Genomic DNA, 24,028 nt, shown 5'->3' with positions numbered 1-24,028 from the left:
CATGGTCAGTAGCCTGGGGTGATGGAAGTTGTAGTTCAGCAACATCTGGAGGGACAAGATTTCCCCCCACCTGGCCTAGGTTAAGGCTAGGCTTGACTTTCAGGATATTACAGCACCCTGGACAGCTCCATGCACAGCTCTAGCTGGAAATTCCACAATAGCAGAGCTCAAATGTTGTTTCAGCAGCTGTCAAACTCAGAGTGAGACTTAAACAGGAGCTGCATCTATGCCTGAGTATCTGGTTCCTCCAGTTGGAACTATTTAAAGCAGCCCTTCATATTTTATTAGTTGCTGGTTCTGCCAAAGCATTAGAGACTGAGGTTCCCAAGGGTTTTCTGAGTTGAAGTCTTCTTAATTGGGGGTTGGCGGTGGTGAAAGTATAAATATGGACCAATGCTAATTTACGAGATAATCCATTATTGGCTACAGAGACAAAAATATAGTGATAAGCTAATTCATCTTAATCAAGGCAGACAACACATACACATGCTCTGTTGCTATTGTTCCTAGGGTTGTATCTAATTAAATCACTCTCAGAGTAAACCCACTGAAATCGATAGACTTAAGTTAGTTATGTCAATAAATTTCAGTGGGTCTGCTCTGAATGTCTTTGAGGAATGCAAGTCTACAGTGTTGGAGGGTATGGTATGGTTAAAAGTGTGTGTGTGTGTGTGTGTCCTAACAACACTCAGTTTCTGTAGTGGCCTTTATCCTTTAGAACAGTGTTCCCCAACCTTGGGCCTCCAGCTGTTTTTGGACTACAACTCCCATCATCCCTCGCTAGCAAGACCAGTGGTCAAGGATAATGGGAACTGTAGTCCAAAAACAGCTGGAGGCCCAAGGTTGGGGAACACTGCTTTAGAAAAGCATTTTGGTTTAACATCTACTAAAGACACAATTAGCTGCTCCAAAATTACTCCAACTCACAACCATCTTCAGTATGCTACTAGATAGACATTCCCAGGAAAATCTCATTATCTAGGTAAGAAAAGAAAAACAATTAGCTTTTTGGTGCACTTTTGCAATTCACTGTGTTTCGTGGCTTCTTCCAAGAAGACAAGAATCTGAATAAACAAAACTGTACTACTGTGTTATAAGAACTATAAATGTAGGAATTGGTACCTGAGCTTCCTTTTCCATCTCCCCTCCCCATCCCACTTTTCTCATGTGCCATGTCTTTCACTTTATAAACCTGCAGGTAGGGAATGACTTACTAGTGGTTTTCATAAGCTGCTCTGGAAGTTAAGCTACATCACTCCTTTAAACCTGCATTGTTCTTATGTTAAAATGCAACCTGTTGTGTTTTTTTTTGTTTTTTTTTTTTTTTTAAGGAGGTGAGGAGAAAGAATAATGAAACTAGGGCTAACACCTACATTGAGCCACAGATTACTCAGTGTTAGCAAAATGGGAAAATCTGTCTGATCTATTGCTGCTTTTGATTTCTTTTTTGTCCAGCAGATGTTCTCTGAGCACCAGTGTGATCTGCCTAATTTGTTTCTGTATAATGCAAACACAGTAACATTGACTAGCAAAATCAATTGTCTCTCAGCCTGCTCTGTTCACTGTCTCTTAGTTACAGCAGATGGTAACAATTCAAAACAAGGCTTTAGGGCCATGACTTTGGCTGATAAGGCCTTGGACTGTCACACTGGGGTTGAACCGGGAGTTTTGTTCCTTCAAAACCACAGAGGAAGGAGAAGTCCAACAGTTTCTTCTCCCTCTCTCATAAGACGGTAACACATGGACATACAATGAAGCCAAATTTTGGAAGACTCATAACAGACAAAAGAAAATACTTCTTCACACAGCACATAGTTAAACTGCAGCCTTTGCTCCTGCAAGAGATAGTGATATTGTGCTGAACCAAAGGCGAATTGTTCCAGAAGCTTTGCTAATTCCATCTTGGTAGTTGTTGTAACAATAAGCTCATATGTGTTATTTGTTATTTGAATGCTGCCTTTCCACACTTCAAACCATGCACAAGGTGGCTGACAACATAAAAAAAATACAGAGCTGCAACATAACAAAAGTAGCCACATACAATAATTAAAAGACAGAAAAAAAACACAACTTAACTGATAAGAGAAGAAGAAGAAGAAGAGTTTGGATTTGATATCCCGCTTTATCACTACCCTAAAGAGTCTCAAAGCGGCTAACAATCTCCTTTCCCTTCCTCCCCCACAAAAAACACTCTGTGAGGTGAGTGGGGCTGAGAGACTTCAAAGAAGTGTGACTGGCCCAAGGTCACCCAGCAGTTGCATGTGGAGGGGCGGAGACGCGAACCCTGTTCACCAGATTACGAGACTACCCCTCTTAACCACTACACCACACTGGCTCTTATAAATCATAAGATCTAAAAGAAAGATACAAAAAATCAACAATAGCAACTCCTCCCCCAAACAACCTTCACCAAACAACACCCCATCCAAAAAGAGTCAGTTCAGCAGCCTCAGCTTTTGTAGTTGGAGTCAGTCAGGGCCCGGTGGGAAAAGGCTGGCACGATAGGCAGTAGGTCTTCCAGAACTCACTGCCAAGATGGTCTCTGAGCCGAGCTCTGTGCTTTCTGTTATCACAAAATGCACTCTTCTGGGAGACAGTTTATTCTGGTGCTTTTTCTCAGTCGCTAAAATGTTTGGAGACAGAATAAAGAGGACAGTGACATTTTATACAACCAGAAAGTTTACTGCCTTGACAGATGACATCTCAACAATACAGACTACAAAATAGCTCTTTTCTAAACTAATCATAAATAGATAGGTTGTGCTTTGTCATGTACATATGATATGCTTGGAAGTATAGTGCTCGGGTACAGACAACCATTCTGAATACATCTCACAACAAACAATGATTTTCATCTGATGGTGGAAGATAGGCTGTCTGGACTCACCTTAGTTCCATTGTTGTAGGGCTGTGAACTGGACAGGCAGACATCTCTCTCACACACACAAACACAGAGATCATTCTACATGGGGAACTTTTCTTTGTCATGACATGAGTGAAGAGAGGAAAAAAATGTCTGAGGGTATTAATTTCCTTTGCAGAGTTACGTTATCGTAAATGTATTTTGACACCAAGGAATATATGAGCAGCTTTTGTCAACCTTTGTTATTCAAAAATATTCACGCTTGCCATTAGCGGGACCCAAAAGTTGTAAGCGAGTATTCAAAAGCTGTCCAAAAGTAATCAGAATTGACTCTGGAGGAGAAGGAACAATAACTGCCACCTTTAATCTTGCTTCCACTTCAGCTTCTCAAAGGGGGAGAAATCAATTGAAAGGACACTGGTGAGGTTCTTTTGTTACAAAAGTTATGCTCACACAATAGCCTGAGATGTCAAGCTGTTTTCTATGATACTTGACTCTGAGAGTAAAAGTAATATTTAAATGCTCACTTTCGTGGTGATAAAATTTCCCCCCTAATATCCCCAACCTAGGATTTTGTCTCTCAAATGCATATATTCCTCAGTTATTACTTAGTATGGCTCCAGGAGTTTCAAATGACAGCCTGCTGGTTCAGGGTTCTGTCAATGTTTGTGGGCAAGTTTGTCTTCATGCTTATCATAATAAAGCCAATAATTTCAGTGCATGGTGTGTATAAGACAGGGGAGGATCACAGTTCAGTGTTGGAACACTTGTTTTATAGCCAGAAGACCTCCATTTCAGTCCCTGAGATCTGCAAATGGCAGCTTCTGGCATTGGTGTTAGTTTCTTAGGCAACAGTCACATGACACTTTATCCCATATTCCCGGTGTTTCCACAAATGTTAATTCCTCATTCTTTCTGAACTTTCAAAATGACATAAGGGGCACTTCCAGAAACACAGCAAAATATAGTGTAAGTTTAGTGGTCATTTCCATGTTATTCGAAAACTGTTGTTTTTTCCTGGAAGCAAATAACATGGAAATGAGTGCTATATTTCTGAAAGTGGCTTTTACGTCATGTAAAAGCTCAAATATAATGTGGAAATCAAAGTTTGGGGGAAATCAGGAAAACAGGATAAAGTGTTGTGTGAATGCAGCCTCACAGGCATTTCTGAATTGGGATTTGTTTCTCGGGGAAAATGAGTTCCATAGCGAAGCTTTAACAAATAAAACAAACAACAGGATTTTTTTTAGGCAAGTCAGTGCCCATTGCTTCCTTCTTTCCCCTCCCCCACCTCCTGATGGCCATTCAGTTGCTGGCGTGTGACATTTCTGAAGGAGAAAAGTTCTAAAAACACATTGCCTGGAGCTTTTTCGACAAAAGGAAAGAGGGAAAATGTGGACAAATGTCTGAAAAGAAAGTTTAAATGACAAGGTGTTTGAGTTCTGCTTTCTCTTTGTAGCAGGTTGCCTTCTGTGAACCGTTTCCCAAGTGTCTCGGAGTTTTAGAAGTTTTATAGCTGCTGGAAAGAGGGGTGACATTTTTGATGGAGACTTGTCAAGCTCCAGAAACAATGGGGAAGAATTTTATTGCAGAAGGGAGTTCGGAAAAGAAGACTCCACATATCCTAACTGAAGGTGCGAAGATTCAAGAACAGCCCAATGAGGCCCGAGGCCCCATCTGCATTATATATTTAAAACAGTGTCATGGATTTCACCTTTTAAAAGTCATAGATTTTCCCTAAAGAATCATGGGAAATGCTGTTTGTTAAGGGTCCTGAGAGTTGTTATTCCCCTCACAGAACTACAATTCCAGGACTCTTTTTCCAAGCCATTTTAAAGTAATATGATACTTCTTACAGTTCTGCATAGGACAGATTGGGCCTCAGTATTGTGGGTTGGGGATGGAAACTCAGGAGGCAGAAGGGAAGGAAATGGAGTATTCTGAAGAGTGTCTGGTTGGCTGCTTGGAACACCGAATGAAAGCTCTGCCCACCATCTTCAATCTTCAGGTGTTTCCAGAAATCGCAGCTAATATGTGCCTGTCGTATCTCAAACAGGGATGTTGCTCCACAGAATGGAGCTTCCATGTAGATGGAAGCAGATACTGGGGTGGTTGTTTGGTGGGGGGTATTTTAGGGTGGTTTTAGTCTTCGCTGTGAAGCTAGAACAACTACGTAGCTGTCTAATTTGGCTTATCTAGTGATCCCCTGCAGTCGCAGGATAAGAAGAGGGAGAAGGAGTCTCCAAGTGAGCCCCAGGAATCTGACAAATGTCCAAAGCAGAGATAGATTATGATGTGGAATTAAGCCGCTTTAAGAAAGCCTTAGGAGATTTTTACCTGAACCAATCCACATTTCACGGAGTTTCTATATGTCATAGGCATACAGAATTAGCTTTCACGAACAGATAACAGCAGCTCTATTTTTTTATTCTTCCGGTTCCATTACAGAATTGCAAACACCAAAATGAATATTTTTATAGTGATGATTATAATTCACCAGTATCTTTCATCTGTCCACAAAGATGTTCACCATACGAAGCCCTTCCCTGGGTGTTATCGCTGAAGTTCAATTTCCTCATCCCAGAGAAGTCCAAACCTTTTTTCTTAGTCGTTCCAATATTTGACAAAACCTTAGGGAGATCCCCGTAAAGAACCAAAACAATATTTGGAGGCTTAATTAAATTTTGAAAAAGGGATTTGTTTCTAAATTAAATGGAGTCCTTGAAATAATTCAGAAATGTCAACCAACCTCAGGATATCCTGTTATCAGTCACACAACACATTATCTTCAGAATTTCCTTCAATAATCCTCCACAACCTTGCATACCTGCCAAAGATACATAAAATCTGCATTGATTAACTGGCATCTCGAACATTCGTGGAATGCAGTCTTACAAATCCTATTAAGTTTATATGGAGCAAAATGCCACCTCAAAGATAACCTTGTATTGGACATCTTTCAGTGTCCTCCATAATGAGATACTTAAGAACCTTTGTTTTTAAATGTCAAGCCATATATTGCTAGTATTTCTAATGTATAGTTTGTCCTTTGTCTAATTGGAGAAAAGGCAGAACATGCCTATGTGCTCTCTTGCTACAATTCTATCATTACAGGGATGGCCAAACATGATAGGCTCCAGAGCTAGCATTCCTTGATTCCTAGACAGTAACAGAGGGATTGGAAGTTTATTTCTGAGGCAGAATGACTCTGAATAGCAGTTGCTGGAAATCGCAAGTGAGGAGGATGCTGTTGTGCTCAGGTCCTCTTTGTGGGCTTCCTGCAGGCATTTGGTTGGCCATTCTGAGAAGAAGAAGCTGAACTGTATGGACCTTTAGCCTGATCCATCAGCACTTTGCTTCTGTTCTTATTTTGCCCCAACAGCCAACCTCTGGACCGCTTCCCCTGCGATTAGCCTCTGCAAATAGAATCTCTAAGTAGCTACAGCTGGAAGCAACATACACAAAGCGTAGCAAGATGTAACATGTGCTGTGTAATCCTGTGCATGCACATTTACCTGGGTGTAAGACCCATTGCATTCAACAGGGATTATTTCTGAATATGCACGCATAACATTTCGCTAATGCTGGTTGCGGTATTGGTGTTGTGCCTTTGTGTGTTTGCAATGCTTACTTTCGATGTAAAGGTTTCTGTTTTGAACTTCATGTAAGGGCCTGCAAGAAAAGAAAGAAAGAAGAAAGAAAGAAAGAAAGAAAGGAAGGAAGGAAGGAAGGAAGGAAGGAAGGAAGGAAGGAAGAAACCCACTACCCTTTTGCACATTGTTGGTCTGGGTTTGCTTCCATTATTTCTTCTTCACCAGCATTTGTGTTACTTACAGGGACTTCTTTGCTGTGTGATACTGGTCAAACAGGGATCATGTAATAAATGTGTTTGGTGGGTGGGTGGGAGGGAGGGCAACAGAACAATAGAATCATAGAATTGTAGAGTTGGAAGGGACCATGAGGGTCATCTAGTCCAACCCCCTACAGTACGGGGATCTTTTGCCCAACATGGAGCTCGAACCCACAATCTTGAGACTAAGAGTCTCATGCTCTACCAAAGGAGCTGCCATCAGCGTAGTAAGGATCATACAGACTTGCTCTGCCAAGTGGCTATTCCAGGCAGGGGTGGGGTGGGGTGGGGAACCTCAACTCTAGGGTCCAAATGGGTCCTTCTAGGCCCCTCTCTCTGGTCCTCAAGACTCTTCCCCAGCCACATATCCTCTCCCTAGGTAACACCTCTTGCAGGCTCTGCTTGCACCCTCCTTGAGTGTTTTTGCCTGGCTCCAAGGTGTCCTTCAACTCTGATATGCCTCTTGCATGTCTGGATGGGAGATAGAAAGAATATGTGCAGAACCTTGCCTGTCATACAAAGGTAATAGCTACATCCACTTTTGCTTCCAGTCCCAACCACCACACCAGGAAGGTTACCACAAAAGCAACGCAGCCCTTGGCTTGAAGAAGGTTTTCCACCTCTGATATAATTTATGTCCCCCAATCCTGCAAGGAGAATATAAGCACATTTCCCTAGCTGTAAAAGCAACCACATGAACACATTGATGTTGCTGCTTTGCACACCCATCTGCCAGGGCTGTAAACATTGAGCCCTGTTAAAAATAAATCACAAAGTGGGAGCAGAGGGGTTTATTTTCTCCCACCTCCTATGAAACATCAGATCAGCAGAATCACAACAGGAGTCCACATGTGCTGCCCCAGCTGTTGTCTATGCACCAAGGGCTATCATTTTAGCGAACATCTGAAAAACCTACAGTCAGAAAGCACTGCCTGTTTATTTTAATAGAAACCAGCAAGGTAGAGTCAAGACCATGGTGATAATGAAACATTTCTAATGTGTTCTTTTGTCATTGCTTTGATCTGATCCAATTGGGGGGGGTCTATTAAAATTCAGATGTGAAGTACATTCATGTTTTCAAAAGTGCCTATTCTTCTCTTCTCAATTGCTCTCTAAGCCAAGGATACCAGCGAAGGGAGGGCTATTGCCTTTGTGCTGCGCGCATGGGCTTCTTGAGAACACCTGGTTGGCCGCTGTGTAGAACCAAAGTGCTGCACCACCAAGTACAAAATAACCCCTCTGCAGTGCCACAAATCCAACTCAATGGTGTAACGTTGGAGAATGTCAATCACTTCTCCTACCTGGGCACTTATCTCTCCACAAGGGCCAACATTGATGTTGAAATCCAGCATCGCCTGAGCTCTGCGAATGCAGCTTTCTCCTGATTGAAGTGCAGAGTGTTAGAGGACCAGGACATTTAGAGGGAAACCAAAATGCTTGTTTACAAAGCTATTGTACTACCAACCTTACTGTCTGCTTGTGAAACATGGACTTATAAATGCCATCTCCAGCTCCTCAAAAGATTCCATCAACAGTGTCTCCAAAAAATTGTACACATCACTTGGGAAGACAAGTGGACTAATACCAGTGTACTGGAAGAAGCAAAGATCACCAGTGATTCTTCAACATCAACTTTGTTGAACTGGTCATGTTGTGCAAATGCCTGATGATCGTCTTCCAAAGCAACTACTCGATTCCGAACTTAAAAATGGAAACTGTAATGCTGGTGGTCAACAAAAGAGGTTTAAAGACTGTCTCAAGGCAAATCTAAAAAATTAACACCAGCAATTGGGAAACACTTGCCTGAGAGCGCTCCAATTGGAGAACAGCCTTTACCAAAGGTGTCATGGCCTTTGAAGACACTCAAACTCAGGAAGCAAGGGAGAAACGTGCTAAGAGGAAAGCACGCTTGGCAAATCCACACCATAATCAGCTCCCGCCCAGAAACCAATGTCCCCACTGTGGAAGGATGTGTAGATCCAGAATTGGCCTCCACAGTCACTTATGGACTCATTGTTAAAACCATGCTTATGGAAGACAATCTTGCTCGGCTATGAGTGATTGCCAAAGAAGAAGAAAACAGGATAGTGGAAAAAGATGATGGCAGGAAGGATTAGCTCAGTGGTAGAGCATCTGCCTTGCAAGCAGAAGGTCCCAGGTTCAATTCCCGCCATCGCCAGGTAGGGTTGGGAGAGACTTGTGCCTGAAATTCCAGAAAGCCACTGTCAGTCAATGTATTTATTAGTTACATTTGTATATCACCTTTATCTTCCAAGGAGCTCAAGGTGGTGTACTTGGTTCTCTTCTTCCTCACAACCACCCTGTGAGGTAGGTTAGGCTAAGAGATAGTGACTGGCCCAAGGTCACCTAATTAGCTTCATGGCTTGTAAAATTTTCGTTGTCTCATAGAATCATAGAATCATAGAGTTGGAAGAGACCACAAGGGCCATCGAGTCCAACCCCCTGCCAAGCAGGAAACACCATCAGAGCACTCCTGACATATGGTTGTCAAGCCTCTGCTTAAAGACCTCCAAAGAAGGAGACTCCACCACACTCCTTGGCAGCAAATTCCACTGTCGAACAGCTCTTACTGTCAGGAAGTTCTTCCTAATGTTTAGGTGGAATCTTCTTTCTTGTAGTTTGGATCCATTGCTCCGTGTCCGCTTCTCTGGAGCAGCAGAAAACAACCTTTCTCCCTCCTCTATGTGACATCCTTTTATATATTTGAACATGGCTATCATATCACCCCTTAACCTCCTCTTCTCCAGGCTAAACATGCCCAGCTCCCTTAGCCGTTCCTCATAAGGCATCGTTTCCAGGCCTTTGACCATTTTGGTTGCCCTCCTCTGGACACGTTCCAGTTTGTCAATGTCCTTCTTGAACTGTGGTGCCCAGAACTGGACACAGTACTCCAGGTGAGGTCTGACCAGAGCAGAATACAGTGGCACTATTACTTCCCTTGATCTAGATGCTATACTCCTATTGATGCAGCCCAGAATTGCATTGGCTTTTTTAGCTGCCGCGTCACACTGTTGGCTCATGTCAAGTTTGTGGTCAACCAAGACTCCTAGATCCTTTTCACATGTAGTGCTCTCAAGCCAGGTGTCACCCATCTTGTATTTGTGCCTCTCATTTTTTTTGCCCAAGTGCAATACTTTACATTTCTCCCTGTTAAAATTCATCCTGTTTGTTTTGGCCCAGTTCTCTAATCTGTCAAGGTCGTTTTGAAGTGTGATCCTGTCCTCTGGGGTGTTAGCCACCCCTCCCAGTTTGGTGTCATCTGCAAATTTGATCAGGATGCCCTTGAGTCCATCATCCAAGTCGTTGATAAAGATGTTGAATAAGACCGGGCCCAAGACAGAACCCTGTGGCACCCCACTAGTCACTCTTCTCCAGGATGAAGAGGAACCATTGATGAGCACCCTTTGGGTTCGGTCAGTCAGCCAGCTACAAATCCACTGAGTGGTAGCATAGTCAAGACCGCATTTTACCAGCTTCTTTACAAGAATATCATGGGGCACCTTGTCAAATGCCTTGCTGAAATCAAGGTAGGCTACATCCACTGCGTTCCCTTCATCTACCAGGCTGGTAATTCTGTCAAAAAACGAGATCAGGTTAGTCTGACATGACTTATTTTTCAGAAATCCTTGCTGACTATTGGTGATCACAGCATTCCTTTCTAGGTGCTCACAGACTGTTTGCTTAATGATCTGCTCCAGAATCTTCCCTGGTATTGATGTCAGACTGACTGGGCGGTAATTATTTGGGTCCTCTCTTTTCCCCTTTTTGAAAATAGGGACAACATTTGCCCTCCTCCAGTCTGCCGGGACTTCGCCTGTTCTCCAGGAATTCTCAAAGATGACTGCCAGTGGTTCTGAAATCACATCTGCCAGTTCTTTTAATACTCTTGGATGCAGTTCATCTGGCCCTGGAGACTTGAATACATCTAGACTAGCCAAGTATTCTTGTACTATCTCCTTAGTTATTCTGGGCTGTGTTTCCTCTGCTGAATCATTTGCTCCAAATTCTTCAGGTCGGGCATTGTTTTCTTTATCGGAGAAGACTGAGGCAAAGAAGGCATTGAGGAGTTCAGCCCTTTCTGTGTCCCCTGTTTGCATTTCACCATCTTCTCCTCTGAGTGACCCCACTGTTTCTTTGTTCTTCCTTTTGCTACGAACATACCCATAAAAGCCTTTTTTGTTGCTTTTAACCTCTCTAGCAAGCCTGAGTTCATTCTGTGCTTTAGCTTTTCTGACTTTGTGTCTACACGTGCTGGCTATTTGTTTGAATTCCTCTTTGGTGGTTTCCCCCCTTTTCCATTTTTTGTACACATCCTTTTTTAATCTTAACTCAGTTAAAAGTTCTTTAGATAGCCACCCTGGCTTCTTTAGGCACCTTCCGTGTTTCCGTCTCATTGGTATTGCCTGAAGTTGTGCTTTTACTATCTCCCTCTTAACAAACTCCCAGCCATCATGAACTCCCTTTCCTTTTAGTATTACTGTCCATGGGATCTCACCAAGCACTTCCCTAAGTTTTATGAAGTCGGCTTTCTTAAAGTCGAGAAATTGAGTCCTAGTATGCTTGGCTGCTCCTTTCCGCTGTATAGTAAACTTCAGAAGAGCATGATCACTCGCGCCTAATGATCCTTCCACTTCTACCCCACTAACCAGGTCATCAACATTGGTTAGGACCAGATCTAAAATGGCTGTTCCTCTTGTTGCTTCTCCCACTTTCTGGACAATGAAGTTGTCTGCAAGGCCAGTGAGGAATCTGTTTGACCTTATGCTCTTGGCTGAGTTTGACATCCAACAAATATCCGGGTAATTGAAGTCCCCCATTACTACTATCTCCCTTCCTTTTGCATGCTTGGCCATCTGTTCCAGGAAGGCATCATCTATGTCCTCCGTTTGGCTTGGGGATCTATAGTAAACTCCCACAATGAGGTCACTGTTATTCTTCTCTCCCTTAATTTTGACCCAAATGCTCTCACTTTGGCTTTGAGGTTCTAAATCTTGGATCTCTTCACAGGTATACACATCCCTGACATATAACGCCACTCCTCCTCCTTTCTTGTCTGGTCTGTTTCTCTGAAATAGATTGTATCCCTCCATTATTACATTCCAATCGTGGGACTTATCCCACCAGGTTTCAGTGATTCCTATTATGTCATATTTAGTTTGCTGTACCAAGAGCTCAAGCTCATCTTGTTTATTTCCCATACTTTGCGCATTAGTGTACAGACATTGAAGTCCATTAATCATTCCCCCGTGTCTCTTATTTAAGGATTTTTTCCTCCCACCACTAGGTCTGCGTGCTGTTTGCTCCATTCGGTCTATGACATTTGGATGATCATCTTCATCAATTGATAGACTCCTACCTACAGGAGCACTGTCTCCCTCCCCCACATTAGTCAGTTTAAAGCCCTCCTGATGAGGTTTCTGAGATTTTTTGCAAAAACATTCCTCCCAACCGTTGTGAGGTGCAGCCCATCGCTTGCCAGAAGTCCATCTTCAAGAAACTGCATTCCGTGATCTAAGAATCCAAACCGTTCCTGTTTACACCATTTGCGAAGCCAGTTGTTCACTTCCACTATTTTTCCCTCTCTCCCTGGGCCACGTCGTTCAACTGGGAGGACAGATGAGATGACAATTTGTGCATTTAATTGCTTCAGTTTCCTGCCCAGAGCCTCGTAATCTCTTTTGATCTTCTGGAGGCTATTGCTTGCAGTGTCATTGGTTCCCACATGAACCAAGAGGAAGGGGTATTTGTCAGTGGGTTTTATGATTCCTTGCAGTCGTTCAGTTACATCTTGGATCTTAGCCCCGGGGAGACAGCACACTTCCCGAGACATCTTGTCAGGCCCACAGATCACTGCTTCTGTTCCCCTCAGTAGGGAATCCCCTATCACCACTACACGCCTCCTCTTAGGTCTGGTCGGGGTTCTTCCGTGAGCTGTCCGTTCCAAGGTCGCCTGCACATTCCCTGAGGACTGCCTTTGCTGCTCGTCTTCATATACCTGATCGACTGTAATGAGGGAGAGATCCTCAAATGGAGTCTGCTCTTCGTCTTCCATGCTAGGGGAAAGGACCTCAAAGCGATTGCGGATTTCTAAACAATCAGAGCGAACCCTGGGCCTCCTACTTCTTTGAGTCACGTTTCTCCATATATCTGGCTCCTGTGTTGGTGAACTAGCCTCCTTCTCAGGGGAGTCCCCTGTCTCCTCCTTGGTGGAGACGGTGTGCTCTGTTGCTTCCAAGAAGAGCTCCAGCTCTCTAATTCTTTGGAGCGTAGCTACACGTTCCTCCAGTTGCTGGACTTTGTCTTTTAAGAGGGCAATCAACATGCAATTGCTGCAGGTAAAGCTGCCTGCAACCTTTGGCAAGATGGCAAACATTGCGCAGGAACCACAGGCGACTGCAGCTGTTCCCTCACCCTCCATCTTGAGAACGTGTCGTTGGGGGTGACTACAGCGGTCCTCCATCATAAAAAGCGTGAAGACAGGACAAATAAATCCCCCCAAATAAACCTATATCTCCCCCAACAAACGTTTGAGACTAGCTCCCCTAAATCTAAAAGATGGATCAAACTGCGCACGCCGCTAGGCGCGCGCCGCTGCCCTACAAGCTCTGACAAGCTCCTCCCACAGCTAATCACCTACCTCAACAGGAGCCCTGCCCCCTCTGACCTTTGCACAGAGAAAGCAGCTAATCAGCCACAAGAAACTCACACAAGAAAACCCTTTTGTTCCTTCTTCAGCTGCTGCCCTACAAGCTCTGACAAGCTCCTCCCACAGCTAATCACCTACCTCAACAGAAGCCCTGCCCCCTCTGACCTTTGCACAGAGAAAGCAGCTAATCAGCCACAAGAAACTCACACAAGAAAACCCTTTTGTTCCTTCTTCAGCTGCTGCCCTACAAGCTCTGACAAGCTCCTCCCACAGCTAATCACCTACCTCAACAGAAGCCCTGCCCCCTCTGACCTTTGCACAGAGAAAGCAGCTAATCAGCCACAAGAAACTCACACAAGAAAACCCTTTTGTTCCTTCTTCAGCTGCTGCCCTACAAGCTCTGACAAGCTCCTCCCACAGCTAATCACCTACCTCAACAGAAGCCCTGCCCCCTCTGACCTTTGCACAGAGAAAGCAGCTAATCAGCCACAAGAAACTCACACAAGAAAACCCTTTTGTTCCTTCTTCAGCTGCTGCCCTACAAGCTCTGACAAGCTCCTCCCACAGCTAATCACCTACCTCAACAGAAGCCCTGCCCCCTCTGACCTTTGCACAGAGAAAGCAGCTAATCAGCCACAAGAAACTCACACAAGAAAACCCTTTTGTTCCTTCTTCAGCTGCTGCCCTACAAGCTCTGACAAGCTCCTCCCACAGCTAATCACCTACCTCAACAGAAGCCCTGCCCCCTCTGACCTTTGCACAGAGAAAGCAGCTAATCAGCCACAAGAAACTCACACAAGAAAACCCTTTTGTTCCTTCTTCAGCTGCTGCCCTACAAGCTCTGACAAGCTCCTCCCACAGCTAATCACCTACCTCAACAGAAGCCCTGCCCCCTCTGACCTTTGCACAGAGAAAGCAGCTAATCAGCCACAAGAAACTCACACAAGAAAACCCTTTTGTTCCTTCTTCAGCTGCTGCCCTACAAGCTCTGACAAGCTCCTCCCACAGCTAATCACCTACCTCAACAGAAGCCCTGCCCCCTCTGACCTTTGCACAGAGAAAGCAGCTAATCAGCCACAAGAAACTCACACAAGAAAACCCTTTTGTTCCTTCTTCAGCTGCTGCCCTACAAGCTCTGACAAGCTCCTCCCACAGCTAATCACCTACCTCAACAGAAGCCCTGCCCCCTCTGACCTTTGCACAGAGAAAGCAGCTAATCAGCCACAAGAAACTCACACAAGAAAACCCTTTTGTTCCTTCTTCAGCTGCTGCCCTACAAGCTCTTTGTTAATTCCCTGTCTGTAGTCTTCCTCCAAACCTAGCCCTACCAGTGCTATTTTTCTAGAACTCACCATGAATGTTCTTACTATCAGAAAGTTCTTCCTGATGTTTAGTCAGAATCTCCTTTTTTGTGACTTGAAGCTATGGGTTCTGGTCCTAGCCTCTGCAGCAGGAGAAAACAAATTCTCTCCATCTTCCATGTGGCAACTGTTCAAATGGCCATCATCAGTGCTATTTTTCTAGAAAAAGAGGTGCTGGAACTCACAATGAACACCTCCCTTGTTCTCTTATAATGGCAGTGGCACCCACCTGAGAGGTGCCGGCACTGAGTTCCTGTGAGTTCCAGCTGAAAAAAAGCCCTGGGTCCTACCATTAGGCTGAGTGTGGCAAGTCCAGATAACACATGTAAATGGGGTGAGGTGGCAGTGGCCCCTAACTATTCTTCATGTTAAACAAGAGAGCTGTCCTTGGCCCCCTGTTGCCTCAGGTACAATGGAAAATATTATTCCATTGCCAGAGCCAGGGCTTTTTTGGCTGTGGCCCCAATCTGGTGGAACGCTCTGTCACAAGAGACTAGGGCCCTGCGGGACTTGACATCTTTCCGCAGGGCATGCAAGACAAAGCTGTTCCACCAGGACTTTGGCCAAGGCACAGCCTGACCCCCTCCTTTGGTAATCCTCACAGAACTCAAGCCCAATGGTTGCCATTCATTTAATTTAATTTTGAATTGATTTTAAAATAAATTGATTTTAGAATGCTGTGTTACTTTTATTGTTGTTAGCCGCTCTGAGCCCAGATTTGGCTGGGGAGGGCGGGATATAAATAAATTTTATTATTATTATTATTCCATCACCAGGCTTCTATTATTGGGACGGGGAGGGGTACCATCTTGTCCTTTGCCTCAGGCAGCAAAAGGTCTTGGGCCAGTCCTCTTTGCCTCCCAGTGAACCACGGAGACTTCTACAGATGTTAAATGCAAAATGGACAGTTAAAAACAATCCCAATCAGACTGTGCTGCCAGCTCCATCTTTTTATGAGAGTGACATTTAGATTCTAATAAAACGAGATTTGTGAAAGAAATTGAAGGAGCTCTTATCATGTGTGGAGTGCTTTATTTATTTTCCCTTTTTCCTATGCAGACAAGCTCCTGTATTAGTAATGCGATTTCTAATCCCCTCTCACATCCCGGCACTATTTCTTAGTGAACTATCTGCAGTATAACTAATAATAATGTAGCATATTAAGTATAAAAATGCATCTTTAAACAACTAGGCATCACTTTTAGAGCAGGTTGTAATTAGAATCTTAAGAAAAATGTGCAATTAAACACACTCATAAAAATAAATAGATAGATACATCCTCAGAACACCAGTCACTTTGTTGCATCATTAATACCCTTCAGCGTAGGACTTTAAAGAAAAAACTCACTGCAGTGATTCAAATGGGAAGCAGCTAAAGGCAAAATTACTAGCACTTCAGCTGCCATAGTCCCTTTAGAATGACAAGCAAAGCTTTTAGACAGCTCCTCATGAAATCTGCTTTGGCCTTCATTGATGTCCTATGCAAGAAAACACTGGGCTTTGGTGTGATTGCTTTACTTGCTGTACGTTCAGCTCTCTCTTTTTGTCCCCCACCCCCACTCCCTTGGTCCAGATAGGACAACCAGATTTTCTTCCAAAGATGGTGCAAATTTAAATCAGAAAAAGATTATAATTGGCACTGTGGTGGATTTTCTGTGTGTGAGAGAGAAAGCGTGCGTGCGGGCATTCCTATATACATGAATATGTAAGACTGTCATGGTGCAGCCACCATTTGACGATTTGTAGTGCCGCGTCACCTGGATTTGCATGGGGAAGGGACCAAAAAGAGAAGGCAGATTATAAAATGGTGGCTTTAAGCAGCAGCAGAGGTATGAATAAAGCAGGGATGGATAGACACACAGAAACCATGAGGATGGGGGTCGTGGTGCTTGGAGGACCTATGAGGAGATGTGCGGACTGAAGGAGCTGTGAGGGGGTGGGAAACTTGGGTGAGCTGTAAAGAGAGGGATGGATGGCAAAGTGGGTTTGGGTGAGGTGAGGTGGGGAATCAAACAGGGGCAGCAGTCCCTAGTGTGTGGGTGTGTCTGTGTTCTACACAGATCAAAGTCAATGGTCAAGTCACTTAGGCCCATTTATTTCAACGGGCAATCCTACACAGCAGTGTAACCACCATGGCATTCACAGGGGGTAGCAAATGGCTTGGGTTCAATCCAACAATGGCCTGCTGTGAGAGTGCCTTGGGACGCAGCAGATCCCAGGACAGCTCAGCTTCGCTCCATTCTCAGAATTCCCCATTTGGGAGCCTTCCACCTGTGGCTCTCCCACCTAACCATGCATACAGAAGGCGAAAGGATGATGTATCACATAATTATCATAATCTTATCACATTGAACTAGTCCTAGTTGAATCAGGATGCTAGCATGATTCCTTATTGTTCTGAGTGCACCTCAGTTCACATCTGGAATACTTTAACCAGGATATTTAAAAAACAGGTGTGTCCAGGAGAGGGGGACCAGGATGGTGAAGGATTTTGAAAACTAAGTCCTATGACGAGTGGCTGAAAGAGCTGGAGATGTTTAGCCTGCAGGAGAGAAGCTAAAGAAGAGGCACGATAGCTTAGCTGTCTTCAAACATAAGAAGAATTTTTGAAAAGTGAATCTGCTCCCATCTATACATAGAGTAGGTGCCGAATAAAATTGGAGAGGTGCTGTGGTACCTTCTTCTTCTCTTTGGTGATCACTCATAGCTGAGTAAGATTGTCTTCCATAAACACAGTTTTAACAATGAGTCCATAAGTGACTATGGAGGCCAATTCTGGATCCACATGTCCTTCCACAGTGGGGACATTGGTTTCTTTGTGGGAGTTGATCACGGTGAGGGTTTGCCAAGTGTGCCTTCCTCTTAGCATGTTTCTCCCTTGCGTCCTGAGTTCGAGTGTCTTCAAAGCCCATGACACCTTTGGAAAAGGCTGTTATCCAATTGGAGTGCTCACAGGCAAGTGTTTCCCAATTGTTGGTGTTTATACTACATTTTTTTAAAGATTTACCTTGAGACAGTCTTTAAACCTCTTTCGTTGGCCACCAGTGTACCACAGAGCCAGAGGGTGGGGGATTTGATTCATAATTGGTTTGGGAAACCAAGTTATGCTCCAAGTAAATAAATAATAGTTCTGTTTATTCCAATTCCAGTTTTGAGCCAATTGGCCCCCACTGTGCCTTCTCCATTTCCCCCTCTATCATTCTCTTGCCCCTTCAGCAGAGAAGGAGATGGAGAGGTCCCTCTGTTGCTTTTCAGCAGCCCTAGGAAATGTATTCTTCCCAGGACTCCCAATGCCCATATGGTGTCCATAACTGTGGTGTTGTCTAGCTCCCAACTGCAGGAGTACTGAAGACACCAAAAAGGGAGAGCCCTACCAATCTTCCTTGCTTTTGCTTCCACCAACTCCAGAGCAGCAGCCAAGAAAGCAGGGTGGAAGGCAAGAGTGGTAGAGGTTCACAGGTGGAAGGAAGGGGATTTTGCGGTTTGGGGATGGAAAGGATGGTGGGAAGGAATTAGAAGTCATAATGCTCACCTCATATTTCAGATGAGCATTACACATGACTGAGGTTCATATTCCAAGTAGAAGACGTGTGAAATTTGGCAACATCTCTAGATGTGACCTACAAGATGCCAGCCTACACAGTATGGTGAAACCGTCACTATGGCTGTTGATGTTTGATTTCTTCTGTGGGTGGGAATGTGTCATGCCTGCACACTGTTGAATCTGGCATCTTCCTTGGATTGTGAAACAGAATGTTAACAGTATAAATAAAGGGCTCAGGAAACAGCTGTGCAATCCTCCTGGGCTGCTTCTTGAGAATCCACTCTAGCAAACATAAACTTGCTCTTCTCTGAGACTTTTAATTATAAACAAATTGAATCAAATGCAAAAATCCCAGCGAGGGAGATTGCCTGGAGGCACCACCAGTTGTTCTAGTTGCTCATCCAGACTGCTCTTGGTTTCTGGGAGACTTGATGGGTCTGAGATCACTGGGCATTCTAAGGTCAGCAACTGTTCTTGGGAGGCTTCCAGGGAGCACTGATGTATCTGAGATCTTTGAAGCACCCCTTTCATCTTATTGGCAGAGGACCTGCAATTTCCCCTACCATGTATTGGGAGTAACAAGTCAATAGATGGAAGAAAACTTGTTAGTCTAAAATGGGAAAACATTGGCGCTGTATGCAATATCTCTAATTACAATGAACAGGCCCTGTTCCAGATTTGAGGAGATTTCAGACAGGCTGCCCTTAGTGCTCCTCCAGCTAACTTGTGTGAGCATATTGGGGTTGGGGGTGGGCTGCCTGCCTCCCTATCCATGACAATGGCTTGAGGATATGACAAGGTGCTCAGATCAGACAAGGCGACCACTTGTGCCCTAGACCCTTGCCCCTCTTGGCTGATAAAAACCAGCAGGGAGGAATCAATGCCTCTTTTCAAGAAGGGGTGGTCCCTGCCTGTTTGAAGGAGGCAGTGGTAAAACCACTCTTTAAGAAACCTTCCCAGGATTCAGAAAACCTAACTAACTACTGGCCCGTTGCTAATCTCCCTTTCTTGAGCAAGGTTCTGGTGTGAGTTGTCACAGACCAGATCCTGGCATTTTTTGGAAGAAACTGATTTTCCGGATCCATTTCAATCGGGGTTTAGGCCCAGTTTTGGCACAGAAACTGCTTTGGTCACCCTGTATGATGACCTCTGTCAAGAGATCAACAAGGGAAACATGTCCCTGTTAATTTTTCTCAACCTCTTAGCAGTTTTTGATACCACTGACCATGGTCTGGAGTAACTGTCCGAACTAGGGGTGGGTGGCACCACTTTATGGTGGTTCCAGTCCTACATGGATGGTCATTCCCAGAGGGTGTTGCTTGGGGAACGTTTTTCAGTCCCATGGAACCTTCAGTGTGGGGTTCCTCAGGGCTAAATCCTATCTCCTACATTGTTTAACATCTACATGAAACCACTGGGTTTCTGGAGGTTTGGAGTACGTTGTCAGCAGTGTCCTGATGACACTTAGCTCTATGCTGGGGATTCTTGGAGGTCCTGGCTTTCAGTATCCTACATAGTGAGTTAAATTTGTCTTCCAGGACCTCATGACTGCATTTTGCCATGTTATTGCTGCCAACATCAAGGCCTCACTTGTTCTCTTATAATGGCAATGGCACCCACCTGAAAGGTGCTGGAACTGAGTTCTGGCGAGTTCTAGCTTACAAAAAAAAACCCTGCTCATCTCCCAAGGATTGGGTTCCTCCTATGAGAATGTTTTTCTCCATAGGGGTGACATTCTCCTTCCCCAACACCTTCATTCTCCCTGTCAGCAGGTCTTGGCCACAACAGAACAGTCTTGTCCCTGGAGAGCCAGAAGCTTATTCCACTTTGTACATACCCAAAACTTCTGCCCAACAGGGCGATATTCATACATATGGCAGTTAGTGCAAGACACTGGGAAGCCCCCACACTGCTGCTGGCTTTCTGCTTGAAGTTTTCTTTTCCAAGTTACATATCATATCATATGATGTTGTTGTTTAGTCGTTTAGTCATGTCCGACTCTTCGTGACCCCATGGACCAAAGCACGCCAGGCACTCCTGTCTTCCACTGTCTCCTGCAGTTTGATCAAACTCATTTTGGTAGCTTCGAGAACACTGTCCAACCATCTCGTCCTCTGTCGTCCCTTTCTCCTTGTGCCCTCAATCTTTCCAAACATCAAGGTCTTTTCCAGGGAGTCTTCTCTTCTCATGAGGTGGCCAAAGTATTGGAGTCTCAGCTCCAGGATCTGTCCTCCCAGTGAGCACTCAGGGCTGATTTCCTTCAGAATGGAGAGGTTTGATCTTCTTGCAGTCCATGGGACTCTCAAGAGTCTCCTCCAGCACCATCATTCAAAAGCATCAATTCTTCAGCGATCAGCCTTCTTTATGGTCCAGCTCTCACTTCCATACATGACTACTGAGAAAACCATAGCTTTAACATATCATATGATCGCCATCTTCAAATATCTCAACAGCTGTCACATGGAGGATGGAGCAAGCTTGCTTTCTCCTGCTCCAGAGGGTAGGACTCAAGCCAATGACTTCAAGTTACAAGAAAGGAGATTCCGACTAAAAATCAGAAAGAACTTTGTGACAGTAGGAGCTGTATGACAGTGGAACCAACTTCCTTAAGAGCTGGTGTCCTCTCCTTCGTTGGATGTTTTGGATGGCCATCTGTCAGGGATGCTTTAGCTGAGATTCCCTTTCAACTCTACAATTCTATGATTCCTGAGAGTTTCATATTTTGTTGGGCAGAGTGGGGTGCCATGGCCTCCTTGCCCTGCTTCCAAACTCACAAATCTGTAACTCACCTTGAAAATTTGTCTGCTGGAGCTGAGATACTTCATCTGCCAGGGCTCCCTGTAGCTTGCTGGTTCTAAGTCTATATTCCTGGCTAGTTCCTCCTAGCTACTCCAGTAGCCAATTAGGTCAGGAGGTGTGGCTCAATTAGCTTAGCAGTTTGTGTGATTTACTTTTCCCAGTAAGCATTTATCTTTTTTATGTAATAGTTTAAAATTTAGAAACTTGTTGTTTTTCCTTTTATATATTTATTTATATTTTTCATCTCTCCTGATTGATGGCACTGAGTTCTTGTTTATGCTGGGATTTATATGTTTATGTATTTATTTGAACACATTTCTAAACTGCTTAATATTTAAAAATCTCTAAGCAGTATACCAAAATAACATGAAAATCTGGTACCATGAAAATAGTAAACTGTTGTTCTAAAAACTGGAACAGGTGAAAAAGACAGGAATCCAAAATAACAGGATACAAATTTATTGTCAGGGGAAAGACTGGGGGGAAGGGAATATATGTCTCCACAAAAGATGTCTGAAGCGACTAATAGATACTGCTTTAAAGGTAAAGGTAAAGGGACCCCTGATCATTAGGTCCAGTCATGGCCAACTCTGGGGTTGCGGTGCTCATCTCGCTTTATTGACCGAGGGAGCAGGCGTACAGCTTCCGGGTCATGTGGCCAGCATGACTAAGCCGCTTCTGGCAAACCAGAGCAGCGCACAGAAACACCGTTTACCTTCCCGCCAGAGCGGTACCTATTTATCTACTCGCACTTTGACGTGCTTTCGAACTGCTAGGTTGGCAGGAGCAGGGACCGAGCAACGGGAGCTCACCCCATCGCGGGGATTCGAACCACCGACCTTCTGATCGGCAAGTCCTAGGCTCTGTGGTTTAGCCCACAGCACCACCCACGTCCCTAGATACTACTTTAGGGAGAGGAATTGCATGTCACACTGCAGGAGGAATGGCAGAAAAGATGTAAAGCAGATCATATCTCAAATGTTCTGCCTCCCTGAATACCATTTGCTGTGAATCAGAACTGGGGAGAGCTCTGTTGCACTTCAGTCCTGCTTGCAAGCTTCCCAGAGGCATCTGGTTGGCCACTGTGAGGAGAAGATGCTGCACTAGATGGGCCCAGGGCCGTCTTACCCATAGGCGCTAGGGGTGTGGGGCACCCGGGCACCGGGCTCTCAGGGGCGCCAGGCCAAGAGTCCAGGGCTGATATTTGGAGTCTGAGGGTTGGGAAGAGCCAGCAGCCGCTGCCGATTGGAGTAGAGCCCGTCGGAGCGCCGCAGATCTGCTGCGGGCAAGTGAGGCACTGAGGCAGCCGGCCGGCTCCACCCTCCTGCGTGCCTGGGATTAGCAGGCCATCAAGAGGCCCACCCAGCGCATGCTGCTCACATGAGGCGCCTGGCTTCGCTTGGTCATCATTGCCACCACTGCTGCCTCGGGCTTGACTGTTGTTGCACTGGGCTCTGCTTGCCCCCCCCCAGGAGCCCGGCCCCGCCCTTGCTCTGCTGCCGCCACTGCCTCAAACTCCTCTGTTGATGCTGAGGCGGCTGGCCAGGCCAGCTTTGCTGTGAGCGCCTCACCGCCCTGCCCCAACAAAGGTCAACAACTTTGGGGTCCCCCCCAAAAGGTTGACAACTCTGGGCAACCTGGGGGAGAGGGCACCGGGCGGATCTTTGCACCCCGGTGCTGCATATGCTTAAGACTGCCCTGGATGGGCCTTTGGCCTAATCCAGCACAGCACTTCTTTTATTTTTAGCAGGGGCTGTTGCCCCTGCTTGTTCCCCTTGCCAGCCTATCCTTCCCACCCATCTGGCCAATCCCCTTCTCTTTACACCTCATTCACCTCTTTGCCTATCCCCCCCAGAGCATATGCCAAACACCACCCACTGTTAAAGGAGAGGGAGGCACTTCATATAGCGGCTTTCTAAACCACTGTGGCTCCCCCTGTCCACCAAAGCTTGCTGCAGCTGTTTTTCATAGAAGGGAGGCATTTCATAGCACCTCTCCCATTAAACAGCTTGCCTGAGCCGCCTTCCACCCGCACTGCTTCCCACCTTCCTAACGCTGGTCATGTTGCAGTTGCGGCGGCCGCCTAATGGCAGCCATTCAAACTGCAGCACGATGACAGCCTTACATTTTTATGTATATAGGAAGACACAGCTCTTATTATGATCTGCTGGCAAATGTTTTGTTCTTGTGTGCTGGCTTTGGATTTTAGTGTTGAATTTTAGCATTATTAATTTTGTGTTATATTTTATCATACAGCACCCAGATGATTCATTATAAACCCATAAAAATATATAAATATTTGAGGGCTCAGAAATGGCATTTTTGCTGGAAAGCCTAGGACCCTCACGTTGTTCTTAATAATAAATTAACAAACATAGAAAATAGCTCTTTTTACAAAAGAGATGTTATTAGCAAAATGCTAACTAAATGCTCGCCCCTTCGGGCAGCAATCAGTCCTACAAGCCATCCTGCTGCTTACAATTTGCTTAGTGTAATTTCGCTTTTATTTGACTGGTTGCAAAATTTGCTAATACATTTTATTGCGAAAGTACTAATGGTATTATTCTCCCCCCCTCAACCCTCCTCCTCCCAGATAGCTCCATCTTCTGAAAGTCACTAACAATTCAAATTAACAATACAAAACTGCTTTCACTAAACATGAACCCCCTCATATGTAAATATTTTATCTCTGGTTATAACGGAGTCAAAATAAGGAGAGATCCATATAGCTTTTTTTTTAATAAGATATTTATTAGAATTTTCCATTTTATACAAACAAAGAAAAAATTAAAAAGAAAAAATAATAAAAACACATAAAGTTCATAACTTATTTTTCAATAACATATTTCCCTGACCTCCTCATGCCTCCCCTTCTTGTATTCCAGTTCAGATTGTTTATCCAGCAAATCCTTATCACATAGCATTACAGTTAAAAAACCCCTTA

General features: G+C 44.7%; 2 protein-coding genes across 4 annotated transcripts in view; one reads left to right on the top strand and one right to left on the bottom strand.

Annotated features, from left to right (window-relative positions):
* Nucleotides 1–24,028, top strand: part of CNTN5 (contactin 5) — a 669,997-nt gene that overhangs the window by 289,667 nt on the left and 356,302 nt on the right. The window lies entirely within an intron of this gene.
* On the bottom strand, nucleotides 11,976–13,533 carry LOC310760844 (uncharacterized protein). Its single transcript, XM_083610052.1, has 2 exons — nucleotides 13,451–13,533; nucleotides 11,976–13,299 (listed from the first exon to the last, which is right to left on the bottom strand). The coding sequence occupies exon 2, from the start codon at nucleotides 13,195–13,197 to the stop codon at nucleotides 12,124–12,126; it is 1,074 nt and encodes a 357-aa protein (XP_083466178.1). The 5' UTR covers nucleotides 13,198–13,299; nucleotides 13,451–13,533; the 3' UTR covers nucleotides 11,976–12,123.

Source organism: Podarcis filfolensis (assembly GCF_964270895.1).
Source record: "Podarcis filfolensis genome assembly, chromosome: 4".
Lineage (NCBI taxonomy): Eukaryota > Metazoa > Chordata > Lepidosauria > Squamata > Lacertidae > Podarcis > Podarcis filfolensis.
This window is presented reverse-complemented; position numbering and strand designations above follow the sequence as displayed.

Bases quoted from the DNA above. Each gene is read 5' to 3' on its own strand.
- LOC310760844 (XM_083610052.1), bottom strand. From the start codon at position 13,197: ATGATGGAGGACCGCTGTAGTCACCCCCAACGACACGTTCTCAAGATG.